At 36.8% G+C, this 12,701-nt stretch overlaps 1 protein-coding gene across 6 annotated transcripts in view; it reads left to right on the top strand.

Moving 5' to 3' along the window:
* TTC7B (tetratricopeptide repeat domain 7B) overlaps positions 1 to 12,701 on the top strand; it is a 331,494-nt gene that overhangs the window by 96,618 nt on the left and 222,175 nt on the right. For 5 of the 6 annotated variants that reach the window (XM_074956113.1, XM_074956116.1, XM_074956115.1 and 2 more), the window contains one exon: positions 10,495 to 10,573. The exons of the other annotated variant lie outside the window; for it this stretch is intronic. In XM_074956113.1, coding sequence (XP_074812214.1) covers positions 10,495 to 10,573 — 79 coding nt within the window. The remainder of the gene's footprint in view (positions 1 to 10,494; positions 10,574 to 12,701) is intronic. 6 annotated transcript variants of the gene reach the window in all.

The raw sequence follows: 12,701 nt of genomic DNA, 5'->3' as shown, positions 1-12,701 counted from the left end.
TTTTGCTCAAACATGAGAATTCAAGAATAGTCCAGAAGGAAGACAGGCAGTCCTTAAGAAAGAAGTATGAAATAAAAAAGTTTACCAACCTGAAGATCCTGCATGTTCAGACATGTTCCTTTTATCATCTTCAACGCAGCTTTCTCCTGAGAAGGAACACTTTTCATGATGTTGTTTCATTTGGGAAACCAGGCCTTGTATTTCTTTGTTGAACTGTTTGCATTTTGCACTCATGCCTGTCTTATCCACAGGTAGAGGAACTTCATTAAAATATTCCCAAACTGGGTCTCTTTTGCGGCCTGCTGCCATTATAGGTTTTTCCTTCTAGTGAGAGAATGGGATGGTAGATCTCAAATCGATGAAGGCTATACTCAGAAAGACCTCAAGACTTCTGGAATATGTTGCTCAGTTTCACTTTTGTTTCTTCTGCCTGTCCTTCCCTTCTTACATTTATCTCCAGGCTTCTTCTCCTTGTGCAGATCTATTCTGCCCCCAACAATCTTCTGTTCATTGAACTTTTTGAAATTTTCACGTTTAGAGAGAGTTAAGGGATTGACTCTATGTACACAAATTTGCAGAGGGACAATAGGTTGAGGTCTGTTATTTCTCACCTCTATTTATTTATTTATTTATTTAAAAACATTTTTGCTGTTAACAAGCATGTTCTCTCTGGAGACATTAATCCACAGTTTGAGAACTGCAAAACTAAGCATCTGTGACTGAGCACTGAGTCATCTAGACTGAGCACTGAGTCCCATTGGGTAGATAGAAAGATTAATCTAAATAATCTATATAGAAGCCTTTGGAACACCATAAAATTGGGTCCCTAATCCATGAACTATTGGAACTCATTTACAAAACTTTTCTTAAACATTACGTGACTATATTGTCTCATACTATAGAATTAGAATTTATAATCCCTATTCCATGATGAGATACATTATAGCTCAAAGATATCTTAATTAAAACTATCTTTTGATATCTTTTTTCCTCAAAAAGCATTTTATCAAAAAAAATCCGATTTTAAATAAAAATCCTTTTTTTTTTTTTTTTAAATCATTGATTTTTATCCACCCTGATTTTTACCCTTTTTGTGAAGAGGTAGAAACACTAAGTTAAATATAGGTATTTAGTTGAGTTTGTGTTGTATTAAATTGTTATTTTAATTGCCTATGCTCTGGTAGTTTGTGTATGGTAGACAGATGGGTTCTGACATTGTTGGGCTTGTTTTTCCTGGTAACCATTCTCCATTCTCTTTTGATGCTATTCTTTATTGGGGAGATGGGGAAATTTGAAGATACCTTCCTCTTCCCAAAGTGTGTAATGGTTTGTTAGCTGAATTAGGATATGTAGTACTCCACTCATTCATTGTTCCACCCATCCACCCGTATATATATGGCAGGTGGGGTTTGAACATTTTCTTCCATGTTTAGTGGCTTATTGTCTGCATCATGGCCATATACCTTAAGTTACTTCTCTGCTGTTTTGAAATCACATTTTCCTTTGAAATCAGAACATTGGGAAGTGGATGCCTGTTTGGATGTACCTTGGATGCCTGTTTGGATGTACAAAGCAGCACTAAAATTATTCCTTTTACTCTGAAGTTTATATAAGATTATGAACTGCATGTTCTTCACGGGCCTCTGTAGGTTCCCATTCTGGTATAATGTGCCACCCGGAGTCTCAAGGTACAAGGGGGCATTCTTTGCTGGAGTGGATATACAGAGGCACCGCTCAAAGATGTGCAATTACTGATAAGTACTCTGCTTATCTGGCGTTTGGAGGGCTTACATAGTTAGTTCTTTCTTCTTGTTATAGCTGCAACCATATTTCAGGTGATGTGCATGTAGTATGCTTATACTTACCTCTTACTCTCCCCAAAGTATTATACTGCAAGGTGGCAATGTACTTAATGTACATAATTATTTGAAGAACGTTAAGGATATAAAGAGAATCTGGTAAACAATTTCAAAAATACTGTGATTCAAGGGGGAAAAGGGACTTTCCTCTTCTATTCTATTTTTTCCATATGATGGCCTGATAGTATGTATTGGGGGTTGCCAATAAAAGGCCTACATATACTAATAGTTAACCACAGTTATTTTCTATTGTATTATTTAACATTTCTATTAAAGAAAACTGTGATATCTTTTGGCAAATATTGACTTTATAATGGTCCAAAGAACAGCTTCAGAACTGAAAGTGACTACATTTGCACTAGCATTTATGTGTTATAGTAATTTTTTCTTTCAAATATTTGTCTAAATCTATTCAGGAGAGTATCAAGCCTAATTACTTTTGTTTTCCTGCTAGTCACCACAGTTAATGTTGTGTAGTTAATAATTTTCTATATGAAGAAATTCCACTCTTGCTCTTCTAATGACCTCATCTTATGTTTATACTCCCTTGTTCTTGTATTTATTCCAGCTCATACAATGCTTCCTTCTTTCTCTTTCACAATTAATATGCTGCTTACCTCAGTGAATTGCCATATGCAGAGGGCAGGGACAGTAACAACAGAGATCAATTTATGTAAATTTATGACTAAAAGATTGCAGCTTTGTTAAATAACTTAACAAGATAACATCTAAAGCAGTGTTTATTTGTAGTTTTGAAGACTGAGCTTGCACTTCAGGAAAATGAAACCACATGGTTCTCTCCTAATCTCTCCTGCCATTTGCTTTTAAAGGTCTACACATCTTCCCTTTTGTGAATCCATGCTGACTCTGCTTTTTTGTCGTAGTGTCCTCTTAATCTGTCCCTGGTCAATGCTGTCTCTAACTAGTTTTCCTAGATTCCTTTCTAAAAGTGAACTGTAGAAAAAATTATCAGAGATAAGAGACAAAACTTTCATTCCATTCTGCTTCCCAGAGCACTAATTATGTATGTGAATATATGCATGTTGGCAGCAACCCCTATAGTTAGATTGCCTTATTTTTGTTGAGGAGATCTAACATCTCTATTGTTTGCTGTAGTGTTTGAACTTTGACGAGACACATTTATAGTAACATACATATCTGTGTAAAAATTGAATCATGGGGAGGGTACAAGTTGAACAGGTGTTAAGTAACACGCAAGATATTTTTGTAACGGTAGAAGAAAAGGAACATCATCGAAATGGTGGCCAGGACTGAACAAAATTTGAATGAGGACTGTTGTGCACACTTTGTCATCACCACTGAATGTAAGAGTGTAAATGATACCTTAGAGATAACTACCCTCTCTTACCCTTCACAATTTGTGGTTGCTGGGTCACTCTTGCTGTCTGTCCCTGTGATTGACTTCTCTAAGACCAACAGTAAATGTTCTTTGGAAGGCCCCTTCTCTGGATCTTGTTCCCTGTGACTGTTCACCAGAGCTAAATTTTGACAAGTTTGGGTTCGGTACATATTTGATCAGGCTTTTAAATTAGCTAATAGGGTTATTCTTGCAGAAAGGCGTAGAGGTATTTTAGAGGTTTTTAATTGGTAGAGTTATTTTTGTTAATTTTTATTACGAGGCATGCATGGGCAGATGGAAATGGACTTGTTATAAACTGTTAAAGAAAATAGCTGTAAAACTTCACATTGGTGGTGTGTACTGTGAAAATGATGAATCATAATCTGAATATTAACTGCATAATTTCTGCAGCATCGTCTTCCAATTAATCCTTGAAAAAGTTATGTTATGTGGTAGAGAAAACCAGTGATTTTGTTCTTAAATTCCTTACACATTTATGGTGCTTTATAAGTAAAACATGATAATATTTGAGTGGGTAGAGGAAAAGTATGCTACCATAAATGCATCTTGAGTAAATGGGGTAAAATGAGTCAATGAACTCAGGAAAGGAGAGGTTATATTGGGTTTAATCAATACAAAATATTTTTTTTAAATACACTAGGGGTGTAAGTTGTCTTTTTCATGTAAATTTTGAATGCTGTAGAGTTCACTGTCTTATGAATAATATTTTTCCTTATCCAGAAAAAAATATACACATAAAATTAGGACAGTTCTACTCTTGATAAACTTAGTTAAAATGCAATTATGGATATTAAAGGTTGGTGTTGATCTGACCAAGTATAGTAGAGCCTTCCCAACCAACGAAGTGTCTATATAGGGCTTGCTTAGAAAAGGAGAAAGAATGGCTGTTTATAAACTTGTTCTAAACACCTTTGCCATCTTAGTCTTGGATTTCATGTCCAAGCTGGGTCCTGGGCATGTATGACTGTGTGTGGAGATATGGGGAGGGTGATGGCAAAGATGAAGTAATCGTTCAGAACTGGGAAGAAAATGCTACTGGAGTAAATTGTTTGACAAGCTAATTTCATTATGTACTTAATTTCTTTAGTAATTTTAATTTTTACCTCTTTTTAGTAAGGACATTTCAGACACCAAAATCTTAAAGGATTGCATATTCAGCATTAGGAAGTTTGACAAAGCAATGTAGAAGCATTGCAAAAAAATCTAATCCAAGTCCTGACATCGTGCTGGAGTGCTGTGTGCTGCAATTCTTTAAACTAGCTGGAACGTTAAGTAACTTTTAATGCAATTTAATCTTGCATCATTGAGCTCTTTGGGTCACAGATGCTGTAATGTGATATACATTATTATTTATTCAGGAATAGAATTGACTGAGCCAGTCGGCAAGTTAGGGTGCTACACCATTACTGATAAAGAGCTATGCACTTTTTTCACAGTTATGCAAATCCCTGCACTGGGATTTGCACAATCAATATACTGGCTGGCTGATTTGCACAATCAATATACAGTTATTTCTCAGCTTTATAGTATGTGGATTCCTCTACTCTTACTGGCTGACAGCCATTATTTAGTGTAGGGATTTGTTTGATCACTACATGGTTATTTCTCAGTAACCGCACAGTAAATATGCAAATCTTTCTCTGGCTACTATAATCCCACTACTCTGATTGGCTCATATAGTCAGAAGTTTTAAGGTGCTTGCCTGCAACATAGATGCTACCTCAGCCTCTTCCCCCACTTCACCTGATGCAGAAAACAACCCCCTCCCCACATACATACACACACCGCTCCAAAAGAAAATAGGACTTTTAAATTCTTCTGGTAAAACTTGTTTGTTTGTTTGTTTGTTTGTTTTTCAGTTTACGTTTTTGAAACCATTTGGTTCATTTTCCTCCTTTCTCTTGTCCCTTTCCCTCTTCCCCTGGCAGCGAGACAGTATTTCAAGAACAATTAATATATTTGTCTGTGTGTTTATATTGGGGTTTATTTCAGCCATGCCCTCTTAATTAAATTTTGAAACACAATCTAAACAAGACAGATTGTGGGTTTTCTGGAGGACAGAGCCTTGCATACCTGTAATGAGGAGGGGGAAAAAAGTTGGGGAAGCAAAGATGGAGAGAATGAGGAAGGATGGACCAAAAGAGATTAACTTTTATTTAAAAGCAATTTGTCTTTAATCATACTGACAACAAGACCCCATCTTGTGTTTTATAGTTTCTGCTGCTTCTATGTCGAATATTATATTTCATTTAATGTAGGTATAATGGTAACCTCTAGATGTGCCCTGGTAACTTGTTAATAGTAGGTGGGCACTCAGTTATAAGTGTTGAATGGAATAGAAATATCTTGGTTACCTCGAATGCTGTGTATGACCATAGTTATAAGGAAACTTTGAGCTTGTTTCATTTCAATTAAGATGGTTAAAAGCAGCATTTTTCTTCTGCATTGTAAAGTTTCAAAGCTGCATTAAGTCAGTGGTCAGTTGTAAACTTTTGAAAGAACAACCATGTTTTGTTCAAGAGTTACGAACATTTCAGAGTTATGAACAACCTCCATTCCGGAGGTGTTCATAACTCTGAGGTTCTACTGTACTCTCTGGGAATGGTTTTACAATGGTTTCCACATTATAATAGCTCCATCTAGGCTGTATTTCCCTAGTTTGTTTGTGAGAGGGTCATGGAAGACAGTATCAAAAGCCTGACTAAAGTCAAGATATATCACATCTATCATTTCCCCCCATCCACAAAGCTTGTTATCATGTATGGTAGTAGTGTGCTCTTTTGGAGACTCCTGCTATACAAAGGTGAAATTGACATGTTCATGTAATTCTAAGGATTTGTCATTTTTGTACTTTTTATAATAGTGGACAGAGTATCTTTTGATTTCTTAATTTTTAATTTTGTTTTGTGAGCAGTTGAGGAATACTGCTTGGGGTTTTCAGAGAAGCCTCAGGAGTGATGTATACACTAACTTGCCCTGCCCATGCACGGATTTGAACCAAAATGACTAAATTGCTTGCATTTTTTGTTGTCTTGATACAAGTTTTTGTCTTGATCAGCCCTCAGGGAGTTAGCTACCCATTCTCTGAGTTTCAGTGGGAGCAAGGTGCCTAATACCCTTAAGCTCATTTGAAAATTCCAGTCACTGTTCTTCAGTTATTCAGCAGTACCAGTCCAGATGGAAGAGTAGAGCTTCCCGTTACCTAGCAGCTTGAAAACAGAAAATAAAATTTGAGGCTATATTTTAAAAATGAATCATGCACAATTGGAAAGGCCTGACTCTTGTCAGCTAATGTGCATATTGGGGTATGCATACACACACAACCAGACACAGAACTGACTATCTGTGCATGCAGATCCCCAAGTTGCCAATTCTTAAATTACTGAAAATATCTGTCTGTGGTGAGTGAATGTTAACAGTTGTGTTACTGTTCTGTATATTGAACAGTTGAATGGAGTTTGCTTTTATAATGCATTTCAGTCACACGGGATCTCAACATTCTTTACAGACACTGTACAGATGTTACATTTCACAATTAAATTGCCATTTGCCACTGCAACTCTAAATCAGTAAGGGTGGGGCTATTAAAATTAAACCACATCTTTTTGAAGTTGCTGGTGAAAGTATGTACCTGTTAAGGGGGAAAATCTCTCCCTTTGAGCACCCAAGAAACTAGTAAAAACTGTTAACAAATATATGAAATGTACTTTACTAAAGGTGAAAACCTAAAACCTTGTTAAAGATAAATTTTGCTTCAGATTTTTTCCTCTCAAAGCATTTAGCTCACTTCTTGATTTATTTATCCCTTTGTACTTTGTAATAGTTTGCATAGAAGATGCTGTGAAAACTTAAATTGTATTGTATTCCTGTGTTTTTGTGCTGTGAAACAATGTTAAATGCTTTATGAAGCAAACACTAGTTATATATTTTCTCAGTTTTCTTACACAACCTTATTGTGTTTTCCATGAAACAGTAGAATCTGACTGTCTCTCACTCTGTTCTAGTCTTTTCCTGTTGGTTAGCAAAGATGTAATAGCAAGTAATTTAGTGAGGTCTCATGCCACTTCTCCAAGATTATTTTTACAGATTACAGTACAGAACACAAAATAATATATTTCATATATAAAGCTTTTATTAATGACATAATACAACACAAAATGAATTTAGTTCATTTATCTCTCTTGTTTTTGTACACACATTTGCTGATTCTCAAAATTAACTAATTAGCAATGGGGTTTTCAATTAGTGTGAATTAGCTGAGATTCTGCTGTTTCCGTATTTCATTTCTTGTAACAAGTCAGTGTTCCAAAGAGTTATATGTTTTGAATCCTTTCTGCTGCTCTTTTGACAGATTCATAGAGAGTATTTCATTCTTAGGACTATGTTTTCATCTTGATTTCTAGATTAGTTAACGTGCCCCCTACAACAACATATCTCCCCCACACGCTCATTTAGAACAGAAGACTGGGAGTCAGGACCCCTGCATTCTGTTTCTGGCTCTGCTACTGACTTGGTGTGTGATCTTGGCAAAAATCTTTTATGTTCTGATTTTCAAAGATGCTGAACAGCTGCAGTGCTTCCTGCTAACATTCTGTGCCTCATTTTCCTCACATGTAAAATCAGTATAGTAATGCCTATTTCACAGAGGTATCTTATGTGTTAATATATGTGAAGAACATTTGGACCCTTAGGTGGTCAAAGTGCAAAGTATTATTTTTCTTAGAGGAGATGCTTACTGAACCCAAAACTGTAAACCATGATAAATCTTGTTACCTGTTTACCTAAAACCAGGCTCCAGCAATGTCTGGAATTATTGATTCTCATAAATATATCATTATTTCTCATATAATTGGTATATCAGATACTGATCCACTTTGAGCAGCTGTTCATAGGTTTGTATGGATGTAGTTGATATTAAACTTATTTTCCTTTTAAGTCAAGTCAATTTTGGTGGTGAAGCGTGTCTTATTGGTTACCCTAGAGCAGTGGTTCTCACAACAAATTTTTTGGTGGCCTCAGAGTGCAGCCACCAATTCTTGCTGGTGGCTGCTCTGACAATTTTTCCTAATTTACTTAATTAACTTTAGGAAAAACAAATAATTATGCACACATACATGTCCAAATCTTTGTAATTTATTTATGATGGGGCTGGGTTTTTTTTGTTTTTGTTTTGCCAGACTTCAATAATAAAAATAATGTACAGTTGTCTCTCTTATTTACTGAACCTAAACAGAATAGAAACACAGATAAGGTGCTTTGCATGTTTTGCTTTTTTGGTTGATTTTTTTTTTCAGACTTGCTAGCTAGTAAGTCTGCTACTATGATAATTGATAGTTGTATATTTGTTAATGTCACTTTTCACAGCAGACTTACTCAGCTTTGTCAAGCTGGAGGACAAATTAAGCCCTGGATGGGGGGGGGGCAGGGATGATGGGGGAGCTGGGTGGAGGGCCCGAGGAGGCAGCTGGGGTCAGGGCGATGGTGGGGGTTCTGAGCCTGGGGTCTCACTGCAAAGCTGGGGGAAGGAGGAGGCAGTGGGATCAGAGGCAATATGGGGGGGACAGAGCCCGAAGCCCAGCAGCTGGGAGATGGAGACGACTGCTGCACGGCTAGAACCTGCCGCCGGCTCCAGGGCTGAAGCAGGGGCCACTGCTTCTCCCCACCTCATCATCACACCAGAGGCTGTGGCCACATGCGGCCATGGTGGCTGCATTTGAGAGAAACTGCCCTAGAGCCTGAAATCCTTGATGTACACAGAATGGGTATGTTTGCTCATCCTTTTCCACACAGAGTCCAGGAAGAACAGGTAAGCTTTGCAATGTAACCCTAAAAGGAAAAAAATAATCAGGTTCTGATGAAACGAGTCCCACAGTTGAAGACCCCTTGCTGAACAATCAATCTGACTCCAGTCACTGTGCAGTTAAAATGGGGACTCCTTTGCACAAAGTAAATTTCAGATTTCAATATATCTAAAGAAAATTGTTCTCATTATGATGATGGGCTTGTATTTGCTATCCCAAATATATTTAAACACTCTAATTTTATGTACTCATATGTAATATTGCAAAACTTTTGTTGTGATTGTAATAAATGCTTGTGAAACATGTATATGATGTCTTCATCGATAAACAATGCAGGTGATGCATAATTATCTGTTTTTCCTTTAAAGTTCCGTTATATGATTTATACACTGTCATATTGGTTTAACATGCAATTCCATATGAAATGACCACAGCTCTGAGTTAATGCAAAGCACTTTTTTTATTGAGTATACATTATCTGATTTGAAACTTAATCAGAGCAAATAACAAAACGATTTTAGTATAATACATGCTTGAGACTGCAGAACTCAGCTGGCTGAGTCAGTAAATGCTGACCCAGTCTTTCACCAGCTCATTTGGAAGTCAAGCTGTGTTGTAATAAATGGGTTGTTAATATCATAAAAAAATCTTAATATATTGAAAACTGGGAAAATAGCAGAGAGAACTGTCCAAATGATGAGAGAAGAGAAACATTTACAAGTTAGTTGGCATGGGTGCAGAATATTGTATTTCCAGACTGTTTTGGGGAAAAGTTCGGATTAAGAATACTGCTACTCTGCATGTATATAGTGCTTTTCATCTCATGTTTTCACGTCTCTTGTCAAAAATGATTTAAGTATTAAGTGAAGAAGTTGAGACACAAAGAAATTAAATGAGTTGTACAAGGTCACATAGGAAGTCATTTGCAGAGTCAAAAATGGAACTCTGATTTCCTGCCTCCCAGTCTTCTGCTCTAACGGTACAGCTTGGTCTCCTATGTCTAAATTCTCTAGAAATGTTTTTGTAAATAAAAGGAGTTGGAAAATTTTACTATTATGTGGGTTAAACAAAGGAAGAGAAGCTACTGAAATTAAATTGATTTTTTCCAAGTATTAGTGTTTGAAGCTTTGTGTAGTATATCAGTTTTGCTTTTAAATAATTATTTAAATCAGTTTTTCCTCTTATATCCCTTCTATCATACAATATCCTTAATTTTCTTACTCTCTTGAGCTACCTATTATTTTTGCAAAGTTATGTTTTATTATTTGGTTCTTTGCTGTGACCCACAGTGACAGGGCTACCTGCCAAATGAAATTTTTTTTTAGATAATGAGTATTGCAGCAGGAAAAAAATTGCTTGTATGGATTTGACTAACAACTAAAAAACTGTGTATAAAATACTGCTAAGCACTGGGATGGGAATACTGTCAAATTCTCTGTGTGTGTGTGTACAGGAACTTGACAAGAGGAGTTGGTAGATTTAGAGAGATTCTAAGAGCGGTTGAAACAAGAACTACACAAAATCTACGAATGGTGAGTTTTACAAACTTACATTGACTGCTTAAAATCTAAGTGTATAAATGATAAACATACATTTATTACAGAGGCAAACAAATCAGATTACAGCACTGTAATCTATTCGTTACTAAAACCTATACAATTTTGCAAAATTTGGAATTAAAATAATTAGTAAAAACAGAAGAGACTGTTTGATCAGCCGTCTTTCTTCCCTTCTCTCCATTCATCTGACTTCCCTTCTCTCCTTCTTTATCTAGTTGTTGTGTAAAATGAATTAGGCTTGGAACCATGATAAATGTCTAATGAACTTTACTGTATTTCAGTTCCGCAGAGGCATTGTTTCATCACTCTTAGGGTTCTGCACTGTTTGTTTTTGTTTTTCCAGAATACTGACTTTGAGTTCCATTGTCATGTAAATTACCTCTTCTCTCCCATAAAACTTCTTCAAAAAAGAGAACCCATAAAGGAGGTTCATATCCATATCCATATCAAGTAAGCATTCACTAAACAAGTGTTAACAAATAGAAATCAAAAGTTTTCAGATAAGAATAAGGGATATGCAACACTCATTACAATGCATTTTGTCTTTTATCAGAGGGGTAGCCATGTTAGTCTGGATCTGTAAAAGCGGCAAAGAGTCCTGTGGCACCTTATAGACTGACAGACGTATTGGAGTATAAGCTTTTGTGGGTGAATACCCACTTCGTCGGATGCATGTAGTGGAAATTTCCAGAGGCTGAGGACTGTATGTGATGGCCAGTGGAGTTCTGTTGGTTTCTTTCTTGGGCTTGTCTTGCAGCAGGAGGCTTCTGGGTACACGTCTGGCTCTGTTGATCTGTTTCCTTATTTCTCGTGTGGGTATTGTAGTTTGAGAATGCTTGGTGAAGATCTTGTAGGTGTTGGTCTCTGTCTGAGGGGTTGGAGCAAATGCGGTTGTACCAGCGACACCATCACAGGACCTAACCAGATCAGCCACACCATCACCAGTTCATTCACCTGCACGTCCACCACCTCAACTGCTAGAAGAGGGTCTCATCCTCCCTGATTGAACTAACCTTGTTATCCCTAGCCTGATTCTTGCTTGCATATTTATACCTGCCTCTGGAAATTTCCACTACATGCATCTGACGAAGTGGGTATTCACCCACGAAAGCTTATGCTCCAATATGTCTGTTAGTCTATAAGGTACCATAGGACTCTTTGCAATTTTGTCTTTTGTTGTTCTAAACCATTTTTACAGACGTCCTAGACAAGAGTTCTAGTATAGTCTCTCCAAAACTTCCAAAACACCATTAGAAAATCAGTTAGCTTTTTTCAATGAGATCTCAAAAACCACATTTTTCATAAATGGTGAAATATTAGACATTTAAAGGAGGCCAGTAATATTCCATGTACAAAGTGTAACTAGAACAATAAGAAATGGAAGGTAGGTTTCTTACATTACAAGGATCAAAAAATGAAAGATGTCATTCATACAGTGACACTTCTGGCTCAGTGGCTAACCATCTGTTGCTAAGAAATGCTGACAACTCTTGTACAGATGCTGAGGTTGTCCCATTTCTATAGCAGTCCACTTTACCACTTCTAAGACTCCAAAATTCAGAATTTTTCAACACTGTCATCCAGGGTCATATGTAGCTAATACACATATGTATAAAGCATTTAGAAAGGGATTAGGCTGATAGTTTTGGATCTAAGCCAGTCTTTTTGACACAATCCTTCTGGGGTACAAAATATATCGGAAGGACAGAACAGGTCGTGCGAGGGCGGGGGAGGAGGGTGTGGCACTATATGTGAAAGAAAATGTAGAATCAAATGAAGTAAAAATCTTAAATGAATCCACATGTTCCCTAAAATCTCTATGGATAGTAATTCCATGCTCTAATAAGAATATAACAGTAGGGATCTATTGTCGACCACCTGACCAGGACAGTGATAGTGACTATGAAATGCTAAGGGAGATTAGAGAGGCTACCAAAATAAAGAACTCAATAATAGTGGCAGATTTCAGTTATCCCCATATGGACTGGATACATGTCACCTCAGGACAAAATGGAGAGACAAAATTTCTCATTACCTTAAATGACTGCTTCTTGGAGCAGCTAGTACAGGAACCCACAAGGGGAGAGACAATTCTCGATTT

The sequence above is a fragment of the Natator depressus genome, chromosome 6 (assembly GCF_965152275.1).
Source record: "Natator depressus isolate rNatDep1 chromosome 6, rNatDep2.hap1, whole genome shotgun sequence".
Lineage (NCBI taxonomy): Eukaryota > Metazoa > Chordata > Testudines > Cheloniidae > Natator > Natator depressus.
This window is presented reverse-complemented; position numbering and strand designations above follow the sequence as displayed.